At 37.3% G+C, this 20,241-nt stretch overlaps 4 protein-coding genes across 4 annotated transcripts; 2 read left to right on the top strand and 2 right to left on the bottom strand.

Annotated features, from left to right (window-relative positions):
• The first annotated feature begins 500 nt into the window (after window positions 1-500).
• LOC116287971 (uncharacterized) lies at window positions 501-9,656 on the top strand. Its single transcript, XM_031694687.2, has 4 exons — window positions 501-659; window positions 4,597-5,615; window positions 6,174-8,005; window positions 8,698-9,656. The coding sequence occupies exons 2-4, from the start codon at window positions 4,728-4,730 to the stop codon at window positions 8,780-8,782; spliced, it is 2,805 nt and encodes a 934-aa protein (XP_031550547.2). The 5' UTR covers window positions 501-659; window positions 4,597-4,727; the 3' UTR covers window positions 8,783-9,656.
• Window positions 9,657-9,762: 106 nt separating this feature from the next.
• Window positions 9,763-14,625, top strand: LOC116287972 (tubulin beta-1 chain). The gene is made up of 7 exons (XM_031694688.2): window positions 9,763-10,833; window positions 11,985-12,093; window positions 12,200-12,310; window positions 12,409-12,866; window positions 12,950-13,216; window positions 13,373-13,600; window positions 13,802-14,625. Exons 1-7 carry the CDS (start codon window positions 10,669-10,671, stop codon window positions 13,928-13,930), a joined length of 1,467 nt encoding a protein of 488 aa, XP_031550548.2. The 5' UTR covers window positions 9,763-10,668; the 3' UTR covers window positions 13,931-14,625.
• LOC116287973 (uncharacterized) lies at window positions 14,129-15,975 on the bottom strand. Its single transcript, XM_031694689.2, has 3 exons — window positions 15,794-15,975; window positions 15,306-15,512; window positions 14,129-14,559 (listed from the first exon to the last, which is right to left on the bottom strand). The coding sequence occupies exons 1-3, from the start codon at window positions 15,855-15,857 to the stop codon at window positions 14,276-14,278; spliced, it is 555 nt and encodes a 184-aa protein (XP_031550549.2). The 5' UTR covers window positions 15,858-15,975; the 3' UTR covers window positions 14,129-14,275.
• Window positions 15,976-16,338: 363 nt separating this feature from the next.
• On the bottom strand, window positions 16,339-17,968 carry LOC116287974 (cilia- and flagella-associated protein 144). The gene is made up of 4 exons (XM_031694690.2): window positions 17,731-17,968; window positions 17,591-17,650; window positions 17,343-17,446; window positions 16,339-16,848 (listed from the first exon to the last, which is right to left on the bottom strand). Exons 1-4 carry the CDS (start codon window positions 17,861-17,863, stop codon window positions 16,735-16,737), a joined length of 411 nt encoding a protein of 136 aa, XP_031550550.1. The 5' UTR covers window positions 17,864-17,968; the 3' UTR covers window positions 16,339-16,734.
• Between the last annotated feature and the right edge of the window lie 2,273 nt (window positions 17,969-20,241).

Below are 20,241 nucleotides of genomic sequence, written 5' to 3'. Positions count from 1 at the left end.
TGTGAATTTGTACAATATGACGTAAATTTGAACATTTTTGGAACATTAGTCTTTTTGAATTAATTAAGGTGAATAGAAAAGCAAAAACTGAGGCGAAGAAAAGCCGTTTCGGTAACTATCTGAGGAAAGCTACTAAATCATTAAAAATTGCATGAAGGAATGATAAGTAAGGTTATGGGAATTGCAATTAACAAGACAAAAATGTATCAGAAATCCTGCAGCGCAATGCTATCTCGTGAAAGGACACGAATCGACATCTCTAAGTGACTTTCTTTAAAGCTTCGTGCCGACACAATAAGGATCTTAATTTTTTCCAAATTAGCTAGTTACAGGAACAATACCTTACAATGGTTTAAATCTGAGTATACAGTCTTTTCGCTCGGTTGCACTTGAATGGGTTCAAATGTCTGTATTCATTTAGTTAACCAATAGCAATCAACTTAATGATTGACAAACCAATCACCGTCGAGTACTACGAGTGATTGCCAAAGGCTATCGCATCAGAGATTAACATACACTACCGACTCACAAGAACCATAAGTACTACTTCTTTAATTCGCTATGTTTCCAGCAGTCTAAACAACTAGCTATACTTTAACAGTCCAGCGAAGTTCTTAGAGGATTGTGCTATCAATCTGAGGTATTTTGTTAATATTAAGGTAAGTTTTTAGTGCTTTTTGACGGAGTAAAGTTTGTGTTTTGTGCGGTGATATTTGGCTCAGTGGTTGGTGAACTATCAAGCATGACTACCATAGACGAGAAAAAATTCGATTTATTTACACACAGAAGTTTTCCATTTGTCTAAATTCTTTATGATTTTCACTTGTTTATAAGCTACTCTTGGGTCCTTAGCTATGACAAATCACCAAAGAGTCGCTTGTGATAACGGTTCGTGAGGATTCTCTGTGATCGAAACGTCATATCCTACGAAATCCAATAATCAAAGCTAAATATTTAGCAGCTGATTCGAATCAAGGAAAAAATGGCTTAAAAGAGGAAGGATTTTATAATCCAAACTCTGTCCTTAGCTCTTACGAAGAGTTGTTTACATGTCCAACAAGTACGGGTCACTACAAGATAAAACTCGGCAAAGTTATTTGATTGGAAATTTGACAAATTTTGAAGAGATGTTGCTTTTGTTGTGAATGTACATCTAAGCTGATGGAGATTAAGATCGGAATAGAAAATCTACTCTTCGCGCCTTTTTCTTTGCGAGAAAGCGTCCCAAACCCTGATATCTGACCCAAGTCCTATAGTTCTTTTGATCTTTCCCATGTGTCGTGATCAGAGTAAGATAAATCCTAGATTCCGGCCCTTGGCTCCAATTACAAACGAAAAACCTTGCAGTTTAATATGTTTTTATCCATTTGTATAGCAAAACTTCCAATGAAATTACTATTCCGGTAACTCTTCATATTTTAAAATATAAGCTTAAAGTCCTCTCTTGAAACATTATATCAGTACTAATTTAAATATTGTCTTCTCTGCTCTACTTTATCATAAATATTCTGCATGATTTCGCCATGAGATTATCGATTATCTTTCTACAACATTCTTCATCATTCAAAATCTATTGTATTCTAAAGGCCAAATTTATTATTTATACAGGATATTTATATCTTTTATATCTTTCAATAGTCTCGCTACAGGATTTAGTTTATCAATTACCTTTTCAAAATATAATATCCAGATGTTTTACATAATTAGACCAGATTTAGAAATTTCATCTTCTGAGCCTAGCCTCCAAAACCTTTTTCCTGTTATTGTTTACATAGTTGAGAAAGAATAGTGTATTTATTATTTTGACAATATGTGGGAGAATATAAAATTCATTTCCTTAGCAATCTAGTTCAGTGATTAAGTTAATTCCAATCAATGTATTTTGGATTATTTTTTATAGCTATTACTATTATTCATAGTAATATTTCCATTTTTAATATGGGAATATTTTGGATAATATTTTTGGATATTAATGAGTATTTTAATCTTGTAGTATCTATTAGTAATATCATTCAGCCAAGTACCTTAACCAAATGCTTTATTAAAATAACTATTAACAAACCACTTATCTAGCTATGAAAAGTCTAGATCTCCTCCTTGCACAGAATCAATCTTTTGATTATTTTTTGTATATATTTATATATTTGTATAACAACCTTTAAAAACATTATTAAGCTTTGAATTTATATAATGATCATTTTCTATTTATTGTGAATTGATTTTTGTCTTAGTATTATATTTTTATCACCTTTAATTGGCTTAGACATCTAGTTTTTTGTAATTCATTAAATTTTCACTATGTTTTTCTGATAACCTCCATATAATGCATTATAAGCATTGCAGACATAGGAATATAAAGATTACTAGACCTCATTACTTGACACAATCTATCATGCTATACTTGCGTGTTAGCTAAACAAGAAGAAATACTTTCATTTTTATTAGATTTTAACAATATGACAGTTTCTGCAGCACTGACGTTGTAATTGAAGTATGAATAAGAAAATCCTGTTTATTATTTATGTATTAAATGTCAACCTTCTTAATAAATAACCTATTATTTGATGTTATTATTACTTGTAAGAATGTCCAATATAACATTGGTAGTGCACAATAATTAGTGGCAAACCACAGTTAAAACATGAGCAAAGTGTTTGAAAGTCTGGACAACTTCTAATGGTAATAAAATCCTCAGACAAAACTGACAGTGATGATGACAGCTTGGAGTATTAATTTTATTACAAAAAAAATTACGGGATAAAGTTTCATAATTTTATACCCACCACTTTGATGGGTGACAATTTTGTCTATTTACATTTACTTTGTTGCTTTTGCTCACACAGGATGATAAAGCTTGTATGTTTTGGTTTCTTTAACCTTATTATTGTGAACTGATATGAGAACTATCCTAATATTATTGTCTGTCAGCCTGTGTCATGTTTAATGCAAAAATATATTATTGTTATGTCTGAATGTGTATGACAGTCAATATATCTAAAGTTTATCATGAAAAACTCATCAAAGAATTCAACTTGTACTCTGATCTTTTTCAATCAGTTTGAGCATGTAGACTCATACTACCAATACTTGATAGTTGCCACTATTGTTTCGTGTATTATCTTTTGATAATCATATGAAAAATCAACATGAAAGACTTGTGTGGTATAGTACGTGACTAAGATTAAGACAAGGGTTTGTAAGCTCTGACTTTCCTATGGGATTATCTTTTCCTGGTCGAAACTGTGTTCAGTTTTTAATATTCTTAGGAAATTGTAAGTTTATTGAGTAATATTGAGTCAGGTCTTTCCCATTTCCACTTCAATTAATTCTTCATTACCTTATTACAACTTGATAACAGAATCCTTTTCATGGTTTCATTTATCAAATAGCAACCCACAGAGGGGATAAAAACAGTTGAATAAGAAAAAAGAATTGAAGAGGGTAGTAGTTGTATTAAGACGCAGCAAGAGAAACCAATAAGATATGCCAGAGGCAGCTTTGCATGAGTGGGAAAATTATAACCTTACATTCCTTAGTCTGGTCTAGTCTTAAAGTGAGACCACTCAAGCCAAGACCAATAGACCTCGGCTATGGAGCGCTCGAGCATAATGTAATTCCATTTCAGACCACGTGTCATACCCTTGAGAATAATATTCTTTGTTTGAGTTGTATCCATATTCATGTGTCTTCTCATGTGCAACCGATCGCAAACCTTAAACAAAGAAATGTTACTCTAGGGAATGACACGTGGTCTGAATTGGGAAAACATTACGTCAGAGCCAAGGAGGTCTATTTAAATTTTTTTTTCATAATATAGAAATGCAAACTGTAAATCATCCCTTGAGCTGATAGAAAAGTCAAGTAAATTTGAACTGAATGTTGAAACAGTAGAAAGTACAGGAAATAATATCCTGGTAAAAAAACCTTCAAAGTGTTCATGGTTTGAGTGGTCTAATGGTTTAAATATTAACTATAATCCTTTTTATTTTTACAATAGTAATGAATGCAATTAGTTCAATAGACATTAGTAGACACCCTTTCCATTATTTTATTGCTTTTATATGGTATGAAACACCAACACCATTGGATTCTTTATGGTATTATAATAGTACTTAATTTGTGTAGGTCAGACAAGGTCAGACACTGAGGCTGAGGCAAATAATAATTTAAGTATGAATACAGCAGGTGATTCTTTCAAAAAGAAAAAGAAAAAGAAAAAAAACGAAGATAAAAGACATTTTTTCCCGGTAACAGCAACAAAGCGGCTGGCCGCCATTTTGGATTATCGCTGGAGGTGATTATCGTGTGATAGTGTGAGTTTCTCGACCAATCAGCGCGCGAGATTTTCAATAATCACCTGTGTATTGTTACTAAAGTTATATATATATGAATAAAGCTAGTTCATATGACATTAAAAGGAATTGTAACCGCACATGGTACTGGTGTGCAGTGGTACAGAATTGACAACATCTGTTAAACCAATGACAGTTCGTGAAGCAGCTATTTGTCCAATCAGAATGCTCATTCACGACACAGCACGTCCATAACGTTAATTTTTATGCAGCTGTTGTTAATTATTTGTTTTGATTATCGTAGGTAAACTACAAGATATTGCTGTTCATGATAATGGAGTGCCAATATAACTTCACCAGCATCTAATGGTGTGTCTGTCGTCAGTCATAAGCAAGAGGTGGTGTTGGTTATAAGACTGAATATTGTAGTAAGGAATGCAGAGAAGACATGTGAATGGTCCCTCACATCCTAGCTCCCTTAAAAACAGCAAACCTGTTAATAAGAGTAAGGTTATTGGTTTGCACGAGAATGGGACAGTAACCCAGACAAATGTCACTGCGGAGAATGACCTCCAAAGCTACGATGATGAAGACTTAGATATTGCACCGTATGTAGTAAGAAAAGATAGACTGATAATGGAATTAGAGAGCAGCTTGGCTGAAATAGATGACCAGTGTGTGAGTGCGTCACGACTCGAAGAACAAAAAAACGCGGCAGAAGAACAGAGAAATGTACTGTTAAGAGAAATTGAGGGGACAGTATCTGAAATCCAAAGTCATGTACTGAACGCACGTGAAATGGAAATTGAGAAAAAAGCAATTGAAAATGAATGCAAGGGATTGAAGAAACAGGTTGAGCATTTACGCGCTCTTCTGGATGGTAAGGAAGGTAACAAACAGTGGAATCATATCGATATATTACACGGAGATGACTCTATGCGTGCTAGTCTTGCGCATGCTAATTCAAAGAACCAGCTGTTGGAGAAAGAGGTGAAAAAGTTGAGGCTTGCAAATGAACGGTTGCACTTGAAAGAAAAGTCAAGCAAAGGCTCAGCAGATGTTGAAAAGTTGAGAAAAGAAAACGAAGAATTACAAAAACTTCTCCAAGCAGCTGAAGAATCCGAAAATAACATCGCTCAGGAGTTGGCAACGTGTCATCAAACAATGGCGCAAATGAAACACGATTATGAACAGTTAAACCAGGAAAAGCTACATATTGAAGCGGAGAAGAACAGCATTGCTCTTGAAAAAGCCGAACTGGAATCAGAACTGAAGAAACTACATGATTCACAAGATAAACAGAATGCTAACGCAATCAAAAAGGTAAGAATATAACTTTGTAATCTATTGCGCACAACATTACGACATGGCGCTTTAAGGCGCAATTACACAGAGCAATATTCCTGTAACTTGTCTTGCAACAGCGCTGCCACACAAGTTGCAAAAGGTATTGCACGGTGCAACAAAGCCGCAATCGTTGCTGAAAGCAGAAACCAATTCGAATTTTTGCGACGACTTTGCTGCAAGCATTGTTTTCACATCGCTATTGCCAAGTTGTCGGGGATCGTGTTACAGGCGGTATAGCTTGTTCAGGTGCTATTAAACGTGACCTTCACATAGTATTCCTGTGATTTTCGCAGTTGCTAAAGGGAGAGTATTTCCGGAGCAATTTCGACTTTCCTGGATAATTTTACTATAGTTCTTTTATTTTAAGTAAGACAGATTTTGAAAATGTACTTATAATGAAAATTAACGCTAAAATCCGACGTTTCGGGGTCATCTTGACTCAAACCCAGGAAAATCGAACAATTCGAACATGTTTCACTCGTTTATTTGATTTTTTAAAAAAATGATAAATTGATTATTGTCTTGTTTTCTCAGGATTCTGGTGTCCCAAGTAGCAGACTAGAGAAGGAAAAGATAATGTTACAGAAAAAACTACAGAAAAATGAAGATGAACGAGAAGAATTAGAAAACCAGAACACTGAACAAAAGAAACGAATAGAAGAATTACAAGCTGAAATCAAGGGACTGAAACAAGGTAAGAAAGGAGAGAAAGGGGAATCAAAAGCAAATGAACAACTGAGACCAGCACTGGAAAAACTAAATAAAGAGAACTCAGAGCTACATCTTGAGTTGGAAAAGGCTGAGAAGGAAATAAATGCCCTGAAGATATGTCTAGAGGAAGAGCACGATAGTAAAACTAATGAAGATGTTGCAATCGAAAAGAATGAGAAAACTAAAGCAGAAACAACGAAAAAAGGCAAAACTGCAAAGAAAACTAAGAAAAGTTCGACTAAAGAAGACAAGAAAAGCGATGAAAACGACGAAGATATGCAGAGTTTGAAAGATGAAATTGAAATGTTGAAAAAGAACAAGTTCAACATGGAAAGTGAATGTCTGGCGCTGTCAGAAACAGTTACCAAAGTCGCTGGCGAGAAACGAACCATGAAAAAAGAAATAGAAGATTTAACGAACGAAAAAGAGAAGCTGGAAAAAAAAGTCAAAGATTTGGAGTTCAGGATACGAGAACTGGAGATTATTAAAGCACGTAAAGAGGAGTTGGACACGAATCATGCGGAACTGCAAACACGGCACCAAGAAGTTTCTTCTGAGCTGGAAAAAGTGAACGAAAATAATGCAATGATTCATAACCAACTTGAAAGAGCAACTGCTGAAAAGGATACACTTTTGACGGAGAGAAAGGAGTTCCAGGAAGCCTTGCAGGCTATTAAAAAAGAAATGGAAGGTGTACGCAAAGATGTGGCCAGCAAAAGTAATGAGATAAAACTGCTGAGAAAAAAGCATGAAGAAGAAAAGAGGAGACTGATTGGTATGAAAGATGGAGGCGACAAGGAAATGAATAGATTACAGAATAAATTAAAGGGGATCGGGGAGCTATTGGGAATGGAGACCGATCTGGAACCCGATGAGGAAGAAGTTAAGAAAATCATTAAAAAGTTACAAACTGATGTTGAAGAGTTGAAGAAAAAGAATGAAGAATTGGAAAAATCCAAAATAGATATCGAAGAAAAATTAGAAGGCGTAGAGAAAAAGTCCGAAGAATTGTTGGTAGAAAGTGCTAAAGCTAATGATATGGCGATGGAGAAAGCTGTTGAACTGTCACGAACAAAAAGGGCCTACGAGAAAAAAATCGAAAAATTAAACAAAGAAAATTCAGAATTTAGGAAAAAATTAGGTGAACTTTCTCCAGCGAGATCTGCTTCACCACGTATATCCCCTGAACCTATCATGGCACAGAATGCACAGAGTGTAGAATCAGAATATACTGGCGCGTCATCTGCTCAACCACACCCACTACAACCATCACAGGCTAGCAAGCATGGAAACTCCGGTCCTCGGCATCAAAATCTTGAAGGTAGAAGGTCTCCCCCTCATACCGGAAGAGGACACGGCCTTCCAATAGAGCCACCTCCTTACCCTATGACTAAGAGAAAGTCAATGGATGATGTGGCGCTTCGAGATCAACGAAACGAGCGTTACTTGCCTCCCTACCCTGGAAGACCACGACGTACATCTGAGACCAGACCCACATCAAGACCACAAAGTGGTTCAGTTGTTACTGTTGTTGCTGGTTCTGTGGGAGATAGACAAGAGGTAAGGAGGAGCAACGCTAACTACAGTTCGTTTCCAAAAGAAAGGAGGCGAAGCCATGGAGGACAGGCTTACCCACAACGATCTTCTGAACCGGGGTAAGTTATATTGGATTCTTGGTGTTCATTATTGTTGTAATTTGTGTGCGTGTTTGCTGATAAAAATGCATATATTGTTGGTAAACTGATAAAACTGTGCTTGTATGCATGTTCTTACTTGTGCAATTGTTCCCAAGAAAAGGAAATAATATAAGTCAAGGTTGTCGTCCAACATGGCGGTTGTGACGTCACCAGCACAGCAAAAAGAGCTTGCTCACAAGTAATCACTGCTACATAATTCTATTCTTGCAATTATGATCAATGCTGTCGTCCAACATGGCAGCTATTACGTCACAAGTATGGCAAGAATAAAGTAGATAAGCCTGTTGTTAAAGGTGCAAGTTTCGTAAATAACACCATCGATCGTGCCTATAGGTGCTGTGTTGTTGCAAATTATACAAGCAGTGACTATGACATAAGAGTATTGCAGCTGCAAGTATCGTGTCCACGTAGGTACTTCATGTATGTTCATGCATGCTACGTGAAGCACTGTACCGCGTGTACTGCTGCTTGTTTTCGTGTCTATAAAACAGCACAGTGCATTGTCTTTTATTTTGCACGTTGCAACTTGTTTTCGTGTCTATAAGCACAGCACTTTGATTGTCGTCTTCTAGTTAGCATGTTGCAAGCTTTTTTTTGCCACCCGTTCGTCAGAGCGATAAGAATGACTGATTTATTTATTTATTTTGAAGGCATAGTTCTGAGCCCCAGTCCCCAAGCGAGCCTACGTTCCAAGTAGTTGGGTATCGAAAAGTCATTCAAGAACACTACGTCTGACACAGCGTCTGGCACAAAAAATAATGAGAAACATCGGCTACTCAAGCCTGCTAAACAGGATATACTAGTTAAACAGGCTTCCTCGTCCTAGTCTTTTTTTCTCTTCAATGTGCTTCAATGTTCGTTGAGGTCGCACTGTAACGTAATGAATTATTACGATTATTGAATATCGATAGAGACTCATAACTACTGCCACCTCCCTGCTGGTCGGTGAGTCGCATTAAGTTTCTCTTTTCTTATGATGTCTTTGTCATTTTTTTCCTATCAAACACGCTTTTTTCACGGATTTTCCTAGCTATTTTCTTTTCATTTATCATTCATGAAAATGAGTGTACAATAATGTTCCAGTTAGAATACTGCTAGCCGCACTACACCACCGTCTCATGCAACTTTGATAATGAAATCGATATGTTCCCAGACTCTTTACCTTTCACGTCCAGCAAAAGAAGAAAGAGCCTGGTGTAGGTATTGTATTAGTGATATCGGCTAAAGCTAATGAGCTATATTTGTTTGCGAACCATAGTTGTTTCACGTTCCAGCCATTATTTTCACTCAAATATTCACCTGCATTTACGCACTTTACGAGGTGTATTTAACAATTATTCACCTGAGTTGAGGTAGAGAGTCCTAATTTATTGACTCATACTGATATTAATTCATAAGTGAATAACGCTAAATACTTTTTTTTTGATAACCAGAGAAAATATTTTCTATGTCGCGTGCACTTGGTTCAATTAACCGCCGTAAATATCGCCCAATATCCACCTGTATAGTATTGGATATCTATTCCACTTGTTTATATCCGAGAGGTGTAAACTTTGTACTGTATTTTTATGGTATTCTTTTGTAATAAACTGTGCAAAATCTTTTGTAAGTACGAGAACTGTTTGAAGTTTGATAGTATTCTAGATTTCTTGGGGGGAGGGGGTGTGCATGTCAGGGTTCATCATCATCGTGATTGATTCACATGACTTCTCCTCCTCCATCACCTGCTTCGTTATGGGAGAGGTGAAAATTGAAATCACTTGAAAATCTTATCATTTCTAGTGACCCGAGAATCGTTCCGCACCACTAGAAGTTGATATCCTGTCAAACGCAAGTACTCTTTTATCCTTAGGTCGACTTTTTAAGAGAAGCTTCAAGGTAAGGCTCAGGTCAAACGTCGAACTGCACATGAGCCGAACCTAATTGTAACAGTGGATAACAATGCGGTCTTCTTTGATGTCATTAGGTTCGGCTCATGTGAAGTTCGACGTTTGGCATGAACGTAATCTGAGTTGATACTCAGGTTAACATGAACGTAATCCACTGAAGCTTATGGCATTCCTGTCAATATCTTGTCGTGACGTTACACTCCAATAGAAAGTACTAGTCATGATAAGCACGATTATTGGCGGACGTAAAGTCATTCATAAAGAATTAACTCCGCCCAATTGGAAAAAACTCAATCCGCCAAAGGCATTTTTACTGCATATCAAATATTGTAATATGTTTTGCTTGGTATTTTCTTAAGTCCAATAAACAAATGAAATGTTTTGGTTTTAACAGAACAACACGAACGAAGACATTGTTAACTGACTGACGCTGGACATTCTTATCATGAGATCAGTGTTATCCGATTTACAATGTCGACTGATATCATTTACAATATCGAACAACAAAATATATTGAACAGAAAATGACGGCAAATGGTTGTGTTGACTTATTCCTATTTGAAATGACGAATATTGTTTCTACAAATATTATTGGAATCTAGCATGGTTTTGGCACCTAACAGCGAATCGATCGTGCGTACATCCCATCGTTGACACCATGGAACTACCAAACCGTTAAGGCAAGGACATGATGTAACTCGTAACTGATTGGCTGTTACATGGTGCTATAGTATGATAGCCTTCAAATCAACTGACCCAATCAACTTGGACGTCCTTCATTCTGTTTATTGTGAAAACAAGTCAAATATCAAATCTTTGGTGGACTTAAATAAGTTTGATATGAGAGACATTGTCCATCTGCAAGTTGGTCAATGCGGGAATCAAGTCAGCACCAAAGTTAGTATAGTAACAGCGTTTTATAAGCATAAACGAACAGACTTTTTTTCCAGTAACATCTTAAGGCCAACTTGGTAAACAATACAATGAGTGTAGAAAATGGTCTTTAACTTTAGCTTTCAATAACTGAAAACAGTTACATACAAGCTCTAGAAATAAAATACATGTTTTTGATCGATTAATCGCCCTGCGGTTTGTTTGAACACAACCACATTGTTCTCGTTCACTTTTTTCATAAATGTTATATTTTCTTCATTCATTCGTTAGATATTTTGAAAATAATCCTATTGTCTACAACTACGGTTATTGTAATTTCAACTTAGTGTGAAGGAACATAGTTGAATAAGGTGGTAACCAGTTTTTCTTTCAAGATTTTGAATGAAAATAATTTTAAACCATGCAGACAAAGCGTGTAACGTTGGGGGAGCATCACGACTTAGTGCTCAGTTTAGAACTAAAAAAATTTACTTCCCTATCTAGATGTTTAAAAATTTCATTTAGTAAGCGGGTACCACAACTTGGTGTTTAAAATCAGGAGACGCAAAAATCGGTCATAGTCAATAATATTTATACGTTTTTAAATCAAATTTTATATCTTTAAAACTACTACGGTTTATTGTTTTAGGGATAGGAGTGAAGAGTTATAAAATCGTATTGTTCGTGTTTATAATATTTGTTATAGAAGGCGTTTCACCTTGGTGTATTTCTTCATGCTTGAGAAATCTGAGACCCCAGCAGCAGGTGCTTGATCGTTTGCCTGCTGTGGAATGTAACACGCGTTCAACGTCCATGTCAGAACAGATATTTGGACTTTGGAATCCCTTTAGTTCATTTTAAACTGATGAAGAAATTTGCCAAATTTATTAGATTTTAAAGGCTAAAATTGTGCTTTGTAGCATCTAGCTGGAATGGGCTGTCTTTTATCTAGGGGCGTCGACTTAAACTAAAATGCATGAAAGCGTTGATACCGTAGCTTGGCTTAACACAGATTGAGTATCTGCGGGTGACCCGTCAAAACTCCAACAAGAATCTGGGGCTGGATGAATAAATTAAACTCTCTGAAGTTGAAGTTCAGTTATTCATGATGAAAACATATAAACATTTATTATCACCATAAATACTTCTTTAAAATTTATATATATTGGAAATAGTTTTGGGAGGTTATCGCAGAGGAGCATGGGATTGATCCACAAGGTCTTTACCATGGAAACGCTCCTGCGCAACTGGATAAAGTCAACGTGTACTTCGACGAGAAACAAGGTACGGAAAATTTGTCTGTAAATTCTCCTTCCTATTCTTTCCCATGTATTAATAAATTTTCTTTTCTTTTCTCATTTCTTTCCTTCTTTCTCTCATTTTTGCCCAGATGGTCGTTACGTCCCGCGTGCAGCCTGTATAGACCTCGAACCAGGCTCTATCGACTCGTTACGATCGTCACAATATGGACACCTATTCAGTCCTGATAACTGTATCTATGGTAACGATTATTGGTCGAATAATCATCAATTATTTAGCATTGATTTGATATAGAACAAATACAAGCTGAGTTAGTTGTCGATTCTTTTCCTTGTGCAGGTCAGTCCAGTGCGTCAAACAACTGGGCAAAAGGTTTCTACACCGAGGGTTCAGAACTCCTTGAATCAGCGATGGACTGTATAAGAAAATTAGCAGAATTTTGTGACTCGATCCAAGGCTTCCAACTCGCCCATTCTCTCGGCGGAGGGACTGGGTCTGGTTTAGGATCACTTCTGATATCAAAGCTTCGTGAAGAATATCCCGATAGATTGATATCTACCTACAGTGTTCTCCCATCTCCCCGGGTATCGGAGACTGTCACTGAGCCGTATAACGCGACATTAAGTTTCCATCACCTAGTAGACTTGGCGGATGTTGCTGTGTGTGTTGACAACGAGGCTTTGTATAGTATTTATTCTGATGTATTGAGAAAGAAAACACCGACATACAGCGAACTGAACAAACTGGTAGCCATTACCATGAGTGGTGTTACTACGTCGCTAAGGTTTCCTGGTCAGGTAGCATTATCTCTTTTCATCAATGTGGTTAAATAACTAATAAGAAAGGGATGCGGTCTCATTTTAGTTTTTTTCATTTCCAGTTGAACGCAGATCTTCGTAAACTGGCAGTAAACATGGTTCCTTTCCCGCGCCTTCACTTCTTCATCCCTGCGCATGCGCCACTCATTAGTCAGCGGTCTGAGATGTACAGATCATACAGTGTATCTGAACTGACCAATCAGATGTTTACGTCGCAAGGGATGATGGTAGCATGTGATCCTCGTCAAGGAAGGTACTTGACTGTAGCTTCCATGTTTAGAGGTCAACTGTCTATGCGTGACGTGGAGAACGCAATGCTAGAAATGCAGGTAAATCTTAAATCAGTGACGTTTTGTCAAAATTTCACCAAAAAATAAAAACTGTGTGGTTAGGATCCAAGTTCCGTGTAGGACGCCCACTGTTGATGTAAGTCAGCGGTCATTCAGCTAGAAAGACTCGACCCATTCTCTATCTCATTTTTTTAGGACGTCCATTCATCTTCCTTCGTGGAATGGATCCCAAACAACATAAAGACAGCCGTGTGTGACGTACCACCAAAAGGAATGACGTCATCAGCGACATTTCTGTACAACAGCACAGCCATTCAAGAAGCCTTTAAAAGATTTACTGAACAATTTGCCGCCATGTTCAGGAGGAGAGCGTACCTTCACTGGTACACTGCAGAGGGTATGGATGCGATGGAATTCACAGAGGTACCATAACCTTGTGTCACTTACTAAATTAGTATTGTATCAACCCCAACCTACCCCGAAAGAAAGCTAGGCGGGGTACATGACGCGAGGAGTGACCCGAGGAGGGGAGGGGTGAGGGGGAGTTGGGTGGAGTTTCAAGGCATTATTATTAAGATTAGAAATGTATTTGATAGTGAAGAAGGTTTTGTTTGTTTGTTTTAGGCTGATTCCAACCTTAGCGACCTCATCTCTGAGTACCAACAGTACGAGGAAGCTACGCCAGATGATGTGGTGTACCTGGAAGAGGAGAGTAGTGAAGAGGTTGAAGACTTGCAAACTGATATCAACTAGTTTCTACTGATAGTTCGTATTGCCTGCCGGACGGTGTGCATAAAAGTATATTCCACTTCGTACAACAGCTATAGCTTACCTTCAAATCCTGTTAAAGTCAATGCCCTGCGCTGGATTTCAAAAAAATGTTGGGCCATTGGATGATCCCTGTGCTCAGGGTTCTGTATTAACGGTTCTAAGAATTAAGATACACAGAAAAACAAGCCTGGATACCCTTTATTGGCTGCTTAACATTGTCAAAGACTTACGCAACATACAACCCCCAATTAACGATCGTACCCAAAACCTTTAGAATTTTAAGCACAAGACTGACAATCTCGGGCCCAGTGCCTTTTGGGTGGCAGATCAAAGCCCATGTATATACACATCTACACACACTCGACCAAAGTTGTCACTCTCGTAATAGTCTTTCAAATCCTCTCCGTACCAGATCTTCAGCGTCGAGTGTTGAGGGAAAAAGAATGGGTCTAGATAATTGGTGAATACCAGTTCCTTGGAGTAGAGAGTATGGATGAACGGGAGGTTGTACCAGAGACCGCCTGCATGGTTCTTGCTCATGTATTTTTGTAGTGGGTACACGACGTTGTTATGCTTGTCTGTGACTACCACATTGAGAAGATTCAGAGAACCTAGAAAAATGAATTTAGTACTAAAATAAGATGTTTGACTTGAAAGAAAGAGTGTACGGAATCCTATATAGATGTATTGTTCTTGTCTAACTTCTATTGGGAATCTAGCAATTGAAAAAGGGGGGGGTTCCAAAATGGCAGCCACGAAAAAATAGCTGGTAAAGTTGACTTCACAAAAGGAGGCAGGGGCGGCGGAAGCGGGGGGGCCGGGGGGACACTGGCCCCCCCACTAGATTTTTTGGCCCCCCCAGAATATAATGCCTCACACACACACAAAAAAAACCATGAGACTTGGTTATGATTACCATTATTTATTATTTTGATATTACATAATTTTCTGTATCTAAAAAATATACGATATATGTAGCGACGACTTGCATCATTTTTGTGTCTCTCAGCACAATTGCAAGTGGTTTAATGCGCGCAAAATGTTACTGATTGAAATATCACACATACACGTTTGTAATCAAGCTAAACAGGGAGGGGGGGGGGGGGTCATTTCAAGGTACCGTGAAATATTGGAGTGCCCCCCCAAACTTTTTCAGCTTCCGCCGCCCCTGGGAGGATTCAATTTCATTCTACTAAGCGTAAAGAAAATGATTGGTTTCACAAGATCTCATAAAAGGGGGGTTCCAGGGAACCCACGGAACCACTAAATCTGCCACTGAACGTATCAGTTACTGAACTTGGAAATAAAGAAATGAGTAGCCAATTGCTTAACTAAAATAAATGAAGTCTTACTATACCGGGTACGTTACAGCCCCATTTGCTATCATATGCCGGATTAGCAGCGCATCGTATAGTGCCACTTTGATGGACCAGTTTCATTGCACCAACTAACACATTACTAGAGAGATATGTGAGTTCGCCTGGTTTATTCCCTTTTGCTTCAAAACACACTGGAAGAAGGTTGATCTTCTGCCATAAATCATCTTCAGTTGGCTGTGTTTGACCTGAAAGTAAGCATTATCAAAGCTTTTTCATCTACTTAGATTCTTAGTTGAAACTTAATAAATTTGCTTTAACTTTCATTTATGTGGCCTATTCTCCGCATTTTTCAGAAGGAACTTTTTTAAACTATCCCACTTTGGTTGGCGGAACATTCTACACTTTCTATTCTCTTCCTTCTTTTTTGTTTTCAACTTCGTTTTCTCTTTTCTCCTCCTCAGGTGTGTACATCCTTGCCTCTTCCTTTTCTTTTCTCTTGATAAAGTCTTTTAATCAAAACACTAACCTTGAGATTGTGCGAGAAGGACAGCGAAGGCAGCAGCCACGATTAATTGAAATGAATGGACCATCTTGGTACGTGGAATAACAGACCTACCTTTAAGTCTTTTATTCGGATGCACTTTATTAAATACGCAACAAAAGCGAGATTTCTTCAATGTGAATTGAAATAATGCGGGATTGTTCGTCCCTATGAGAAATTTAAAAAACTCTTCAAAATGTGTGCTTCAATATTAGCTTATTAGAAGAAAAATTTGAAAGGATAAACTGTCTAAAACTAACAAACAGAAAAATTATTTCCCCATAATTCTGTATTTATTAATGGTAACTATGGCAACCAAGTGGGATGCAATATGATAGAGCAGTGTTCTGATTAGGTGGAGATATAACTAGCTAAAAACTAGTGTGAGCTGCGTCAGTGTTTCTAATGAAACAGTAATGATGAAAAGGTAAATTATACACCGTTTAGGTGGAGAGGGAAGTGATGGCACATTTACTTTGATTGCTTGTAACTATTACCAGTCATAAGAATAAAGACAAGTATAACCACTGCATGCAAAACAAGTTTTTAAATATTTTCTGTCTTTTGACATATACACTTGTTCAAAACATAACCATTTTCAAACAATCTTCTAACAACTTTGTTTCCTTTTGCTTAATTACGATTCGTTCCTCATTAAATTCTAGCTCTGATTGCTTTGTCAAGCCATCAGTTTGTTTTTCATATTTTTCTTTGGTCAACGAAAACAAAATATTCGATACTAATGAAATATACATCATATGAATGACACTTGGTATGAACAATGCATGCACAAACAAATAGCATATCATATAAAATATAAAATATTCGATACTAATGAAATATACATCATATGAATGACACTTGGTATGAACAATGCATGCACAAACAAATAGCATATCATATAAAATATTCAATCTTCAATTATTCTAGTTCATATTTTCAGACTGTTCTTTTACTCTCCATGCCGCATCCATGTATTTTGTGATCTCAGAATGTGTACGTGGATGGTGAAGACGCTCGTCATACCATGTCTTGTCAATCTAATGAGAATGGGAGAATGATTAGTAAGTTGCTATAGCAACTAGAAGAAATATTTATGTCATCTTTAACTGTCCTTTTATATTTAACACTACTCCATTCACAGTTCCATTCAGTAACCATGAATAATAGTTCCAAGCCAAGGTTGGAGTTGCCAGGTGTAAAACTTATCAATCTACGATAACTGTTTCATTAGAAACACCGACGCAGTCCACGCTAGTGTTTACTAGCCATCATCAACTTGGAACTATTATTCATGGTCACTGATCACAACTGTAAAATGGAGTATGAAGGTGAAGTGAATATGGTTTTATAATCACTGGCTGCTCAACCAATCACAGAGCAAGGAAAGTTATTATAGTCTAAAATCATTGGGATTACTGTTTTATAATAACAATAATAATAAGAATCTTATAGTACATCTTATTTCCAGGCTTTTCCTATTGACTGACACACATTGCATCACACATAATCTGTATAAAAGCCAAATACGTACCAGAGGTGCAGTATTCCATCCATATTCTTGTGACGATGTTTGTGGGAATTCAAACTTTTCTACGGGAGTCTGGTGTGCTCTTTTGATTACCTTTAAAAAATTATCTAGAAAAAGAAATATATCTCTCTGTTAACTTTACTACACTGAAAATATCAAACGGTACGTTAATTTTAGTAAAGAATTGTGTGAATTTGTTTTCAAAATGTCTTCATCTTCCTGTGGATTCCGAGAAGACAAAATAACCTTACCATCTTCCTCGCCGTCCGCAGAATCATGCACTGAATTCGGCTTTCCAGTTAATGTGTACACTGAAAATAAAACAGACGATATCAAATTAATCTCAAGATTCTACTAAACATCAATGTAAGAACACAACCAAGTGACTTACTTTTCTTGAACGGGTTGACGCTGTAGTTGGTGTACAGCTGCTGGTTACGCTGTTCTTTCTGGATTGTTTCGCATAAAATTGCATTTTGATGCACGAAGTTAATTTCTGGTCTCTCTGCCTTCTTGGATGCCATATCTTACAGCGATCAATGCTAAAATTTCAATAAAAAAAACAGAACAAGTTTTCTTTGATGTTCTACTGAATCCTGTTGTTACAAAATGGCGTCTAGCAAAATAATGGTTGCCAAGCAACTGTTACATATCAGCTGGTAGTACCCAGTAATGATGAAAAGGTAAATTATACACCGTGAAAAGATGAAAAAACTTACTGACGTTTCGGACGCTAGTCCTTCGTCGGAGTAAAAGAGAAAGAAGTGGTAGAAAGGAGTGTATATATGATAGAATAAGACAAAAGAAACCAATGAGAGCAAGGTAGGCAAGGAAACAAAAACAAACAATCAAAAGACAAAAGAAAAGGTTAGTTGAAAATAAAGCGTTCATTAATCCCGTTGGGACTAAGAGTGCCCAATAGGTGAATAAGCCGCATTTCTTTGGTCTTGCGACAATCATTGTTGCCGTTAAGCAAAGAAAGACCGAAAACAATGAAGTCAGAAAGAGAATGGTTAGCTAGATTAAAATGGCGGGAAACTGGTTTGGTGGGATCGTTATTGCGAATATCATAAAGATGATTGCAAATGCGATCACCAAGACGGCGGCCAGTCTCGCCCACATACAAAAGATTACAGCGGGTACATTTAATACAATATACAACATTAGAAGTGGTACAAACAAAATGGTCAGTGATTTTAACAGTTGATTTAGGACCGACAACAGAAGTGTGAGAGACTATGTGAGGACAAGTATAACAACGTTTACGAGAACAGCGAAAAGTACCAGGTTCTTTGTTAGAGGGAAGAACTCCCTTGACCAAGAAAGAACGGAGATTACGATCACGTTTATAGGAAAAGAGAGGGCGGTTGTTGAAAATAGCAGAAGTGCGAGTATCAGAGTCAAGCAGAGAAAAGTTGCGGTTAACAATGGGTTTAATGGAAATGTTAATAGGATGATACGTAAGAGTGAAAGGAATGCGGTCATTAGAGGGACGAGTGTGAGGAGTGAGAGCGGTGGTACGATCAATAGTAGAAACTTTAAGAATGGCGCGATCAATAACATGAGCAGGATAATTACGCTTAAGGAAGAAGGAACGCATCTCAGAACATTTAACAGAAAAATCAAGATCATCACTACACAAACGACGAAGACGAAGAAATTGCGAGAACGGAATAGCGTTAAGAGTGTGCTTAGGATGAGAAGACGAGTAGTACCCAGTTTCGTTCTGTCTAAGATCCACAGGGAACCCAAAATGGAATTGTTGTTTTCAAAAATTTGAAAAATTAGAGATAGAATTATTGATTAGTTTGTTTAGTGATTTCGCCACGACCTGTCGCTGAATAAGAGGAATCTTTTTACTTATTTACCACAGGTAACCCATCAGGACGATCCAGAGTTATCGGGCTGTATGCAAGCTAACAATATTCGTGTTGTTTCGTGGCAAACAGATTATCATAAAACTAATTTGTTTTAGGCAAAATCAGATAATATAATCACTCGATGATCTTTTGTCTTGTGGATGTCTTAACTTTGCCGCTCCACTTGATATCATTGTATCGTTGATTGTTAATTAAGAACGCGTTATTCTGCTAAATATGATATACCTGACCCACGTACCCTTTCGTCATACTGATAATCATGAAGGTCTATAGGAGACCCTGGAAACAGTAGATCAAGATTGGTTTGTTAATGAAATGTGCAAACTTTAAACCATGTTCTGCATGCTTCGTCAAATTAACTAATAATGAGTAATCTAGAGCATGTTAGTTTGAACTAGCCAGGTAGTACATGGTGCTAAGTTCTCTCGATGCCAATCCAAACATTGACTAAGGACGTTAGATACTAAAGTCATAGTACAAAGGTACGAACTCAAGATGAAGTAACGTTCCGACAAAACAGAGCTAGTGACTCCGCCTGGACAAAACTAGTGCTATCTGCACCTGGTAATCTAAGTCAGTGCTAAAAGAGTCGGGAAGCTCAGACATTTTATCCTACACACAGGCTGTAGATAATGGGTCAGCAAAAATGCTCCATCGAAGAGTACCAATTTCTTGGCCTTCGAGATGGTATTCTTAACACAAGTGACTTTAATCCTGACCAGAAACATAAAGTTCTGATGGCATTACAGAATGCAAAGTGTCATAGACCATCAATCTACACTAGTGCTAAGATCAACTACAACAAGAACTTGACAAGTCGTATCAGGAAAAGATGCGTACAGCAGCAGAAGTTAAAGCCCATTTTTAACAAGCTAAAGGAGGTAGAAACCTTCAAGAAGAATGAGGTAACAAAGTTGAGAGGACTAGAAGATGAGAAATTGTTGACAAGCTCTGAACAAGGAAGGAAATCAAGCAGCCTTACGAACACAAAAGACATCATCAGAAAGGCAAGAAATGATGAA

Source organism: Actinia tenebrosa, unplaced genomic scaffold (assembly GCF_029948245.1).
Source record: "Actinia tenebrosa isolate PJP-AT-01 unplaced genomic scaffold, QUT_ActTen_1.0 PGA_scaffold15__27_contigs__length_11533743, whole genome shotgun sequence".
Classification (NCBI taxonomy): domain Eukaryota; kingdom Metazoa; phylum Cnidaria; class Anthozoa; order Actiniaria; family Actiniidae; genus Actinia; species Actinia tenebrosa.
This window is presented reverse-complemented; position numbering and strand designations above follow the sequence as displayed.

What these genes read in the sequence shown, in the direction of transcription:
- LOC116287971 (XM_031694687.2), top strand. Translation starts at nt 4,728, where the DNA reads ATGCAGAGAAGACATGTGAATGGTCCCTCACATCCTAGCTCCCTTAAA. An exon ending in ATGCTAACGCAATCAAAAAG is followed by an intron (nt 5,616 to 6,173) that starts GTAAGAATATAA and finishes TTGTTTTCTCAG; the next exon opens with GATTCTGGTGTCCCAAGTAG. An exon ending in CAACGATCTTCTGAACCGGG is followed by an intron (nt 8,006 to 8,697) that starts GTAAGTTATATT and finishes TTTATTTTGAAG; the next exon opens with GCATAGTTCTGAGCCCCAGT.
- LOC116287972 (XM_031694688.2), top strand. Translation starts at nt 10,669, where the DNA reads ATGATAGCCTTCAAATCAACTGACCCAATCAACTTGGACGTCCTTCAT. An exon ending in GTACTTCGACGAGAAACAAG is followed by an intron (nt 12,094 to 12,199) that starts GTACGGAAAATT and finishes ATTTTTGCCCAG; the next exon opens with ATGGTCGTTACGTCCCGCGT. An exon ending in ACGCAATGCTAGAAATGCAG is followed by an intron (nt 13,217 to 13,372) that starts GTAAATCTTAAA and finishes TCATTTTTTTAG; the next exon opens with GACGTCCATTCATCTTCCTT.
- LOC116287973 (XM_031694689.2), bottom strand. Translation starts at nt 15,857, where the DNA reads ATGGTCCATTCATTTCAATTAATCGTGGCTGCTGCCTTCGCTGTCCTT. An exon ending in CCTTCTCGCACAATCTCAAG is followed by an intron (nt 15,513 to 15,793) that starts GTTAGTGTTTTG and finishes GCTTACTTTCAG; the next exon opens with GTCAAACACAGCCAACTGAA. An exon ending in ATGGGGCTGTAACGTACCCG is followed by an intron (nt 14,560 to 15,305) that starts GTATAGTAAGAC and finishes TCATTTTTCTAG; the next exon opens with GTTCTCTGAATCTTCTCAAT.
- LOC116287974 (XM_031694690.2), bottom strand. Translation starts at nt 17,863, where the DNA reads ATGGCATCCAAGAAGGCAGAGAGACCAGAAATTAACTTCGTGCATCAA. An exon ending in CGTCAACCCGTTCAAGAAAA is followed by an intron (nt 17,651 to 17,730) that starts GTAAGTCACTTG and finishes TTTTATTTTCAG; the next exon opens with TGTACACATTAACTGGAAAG. An exon ending in GATGGAATACTGCACCTCTG is followed by an intron (nt 16,849 to 17,342) that starts GTACGTATTTGG and finishes CATTCTCATTAG; the next exon opens with ATTGACAAGACATGGTATGA.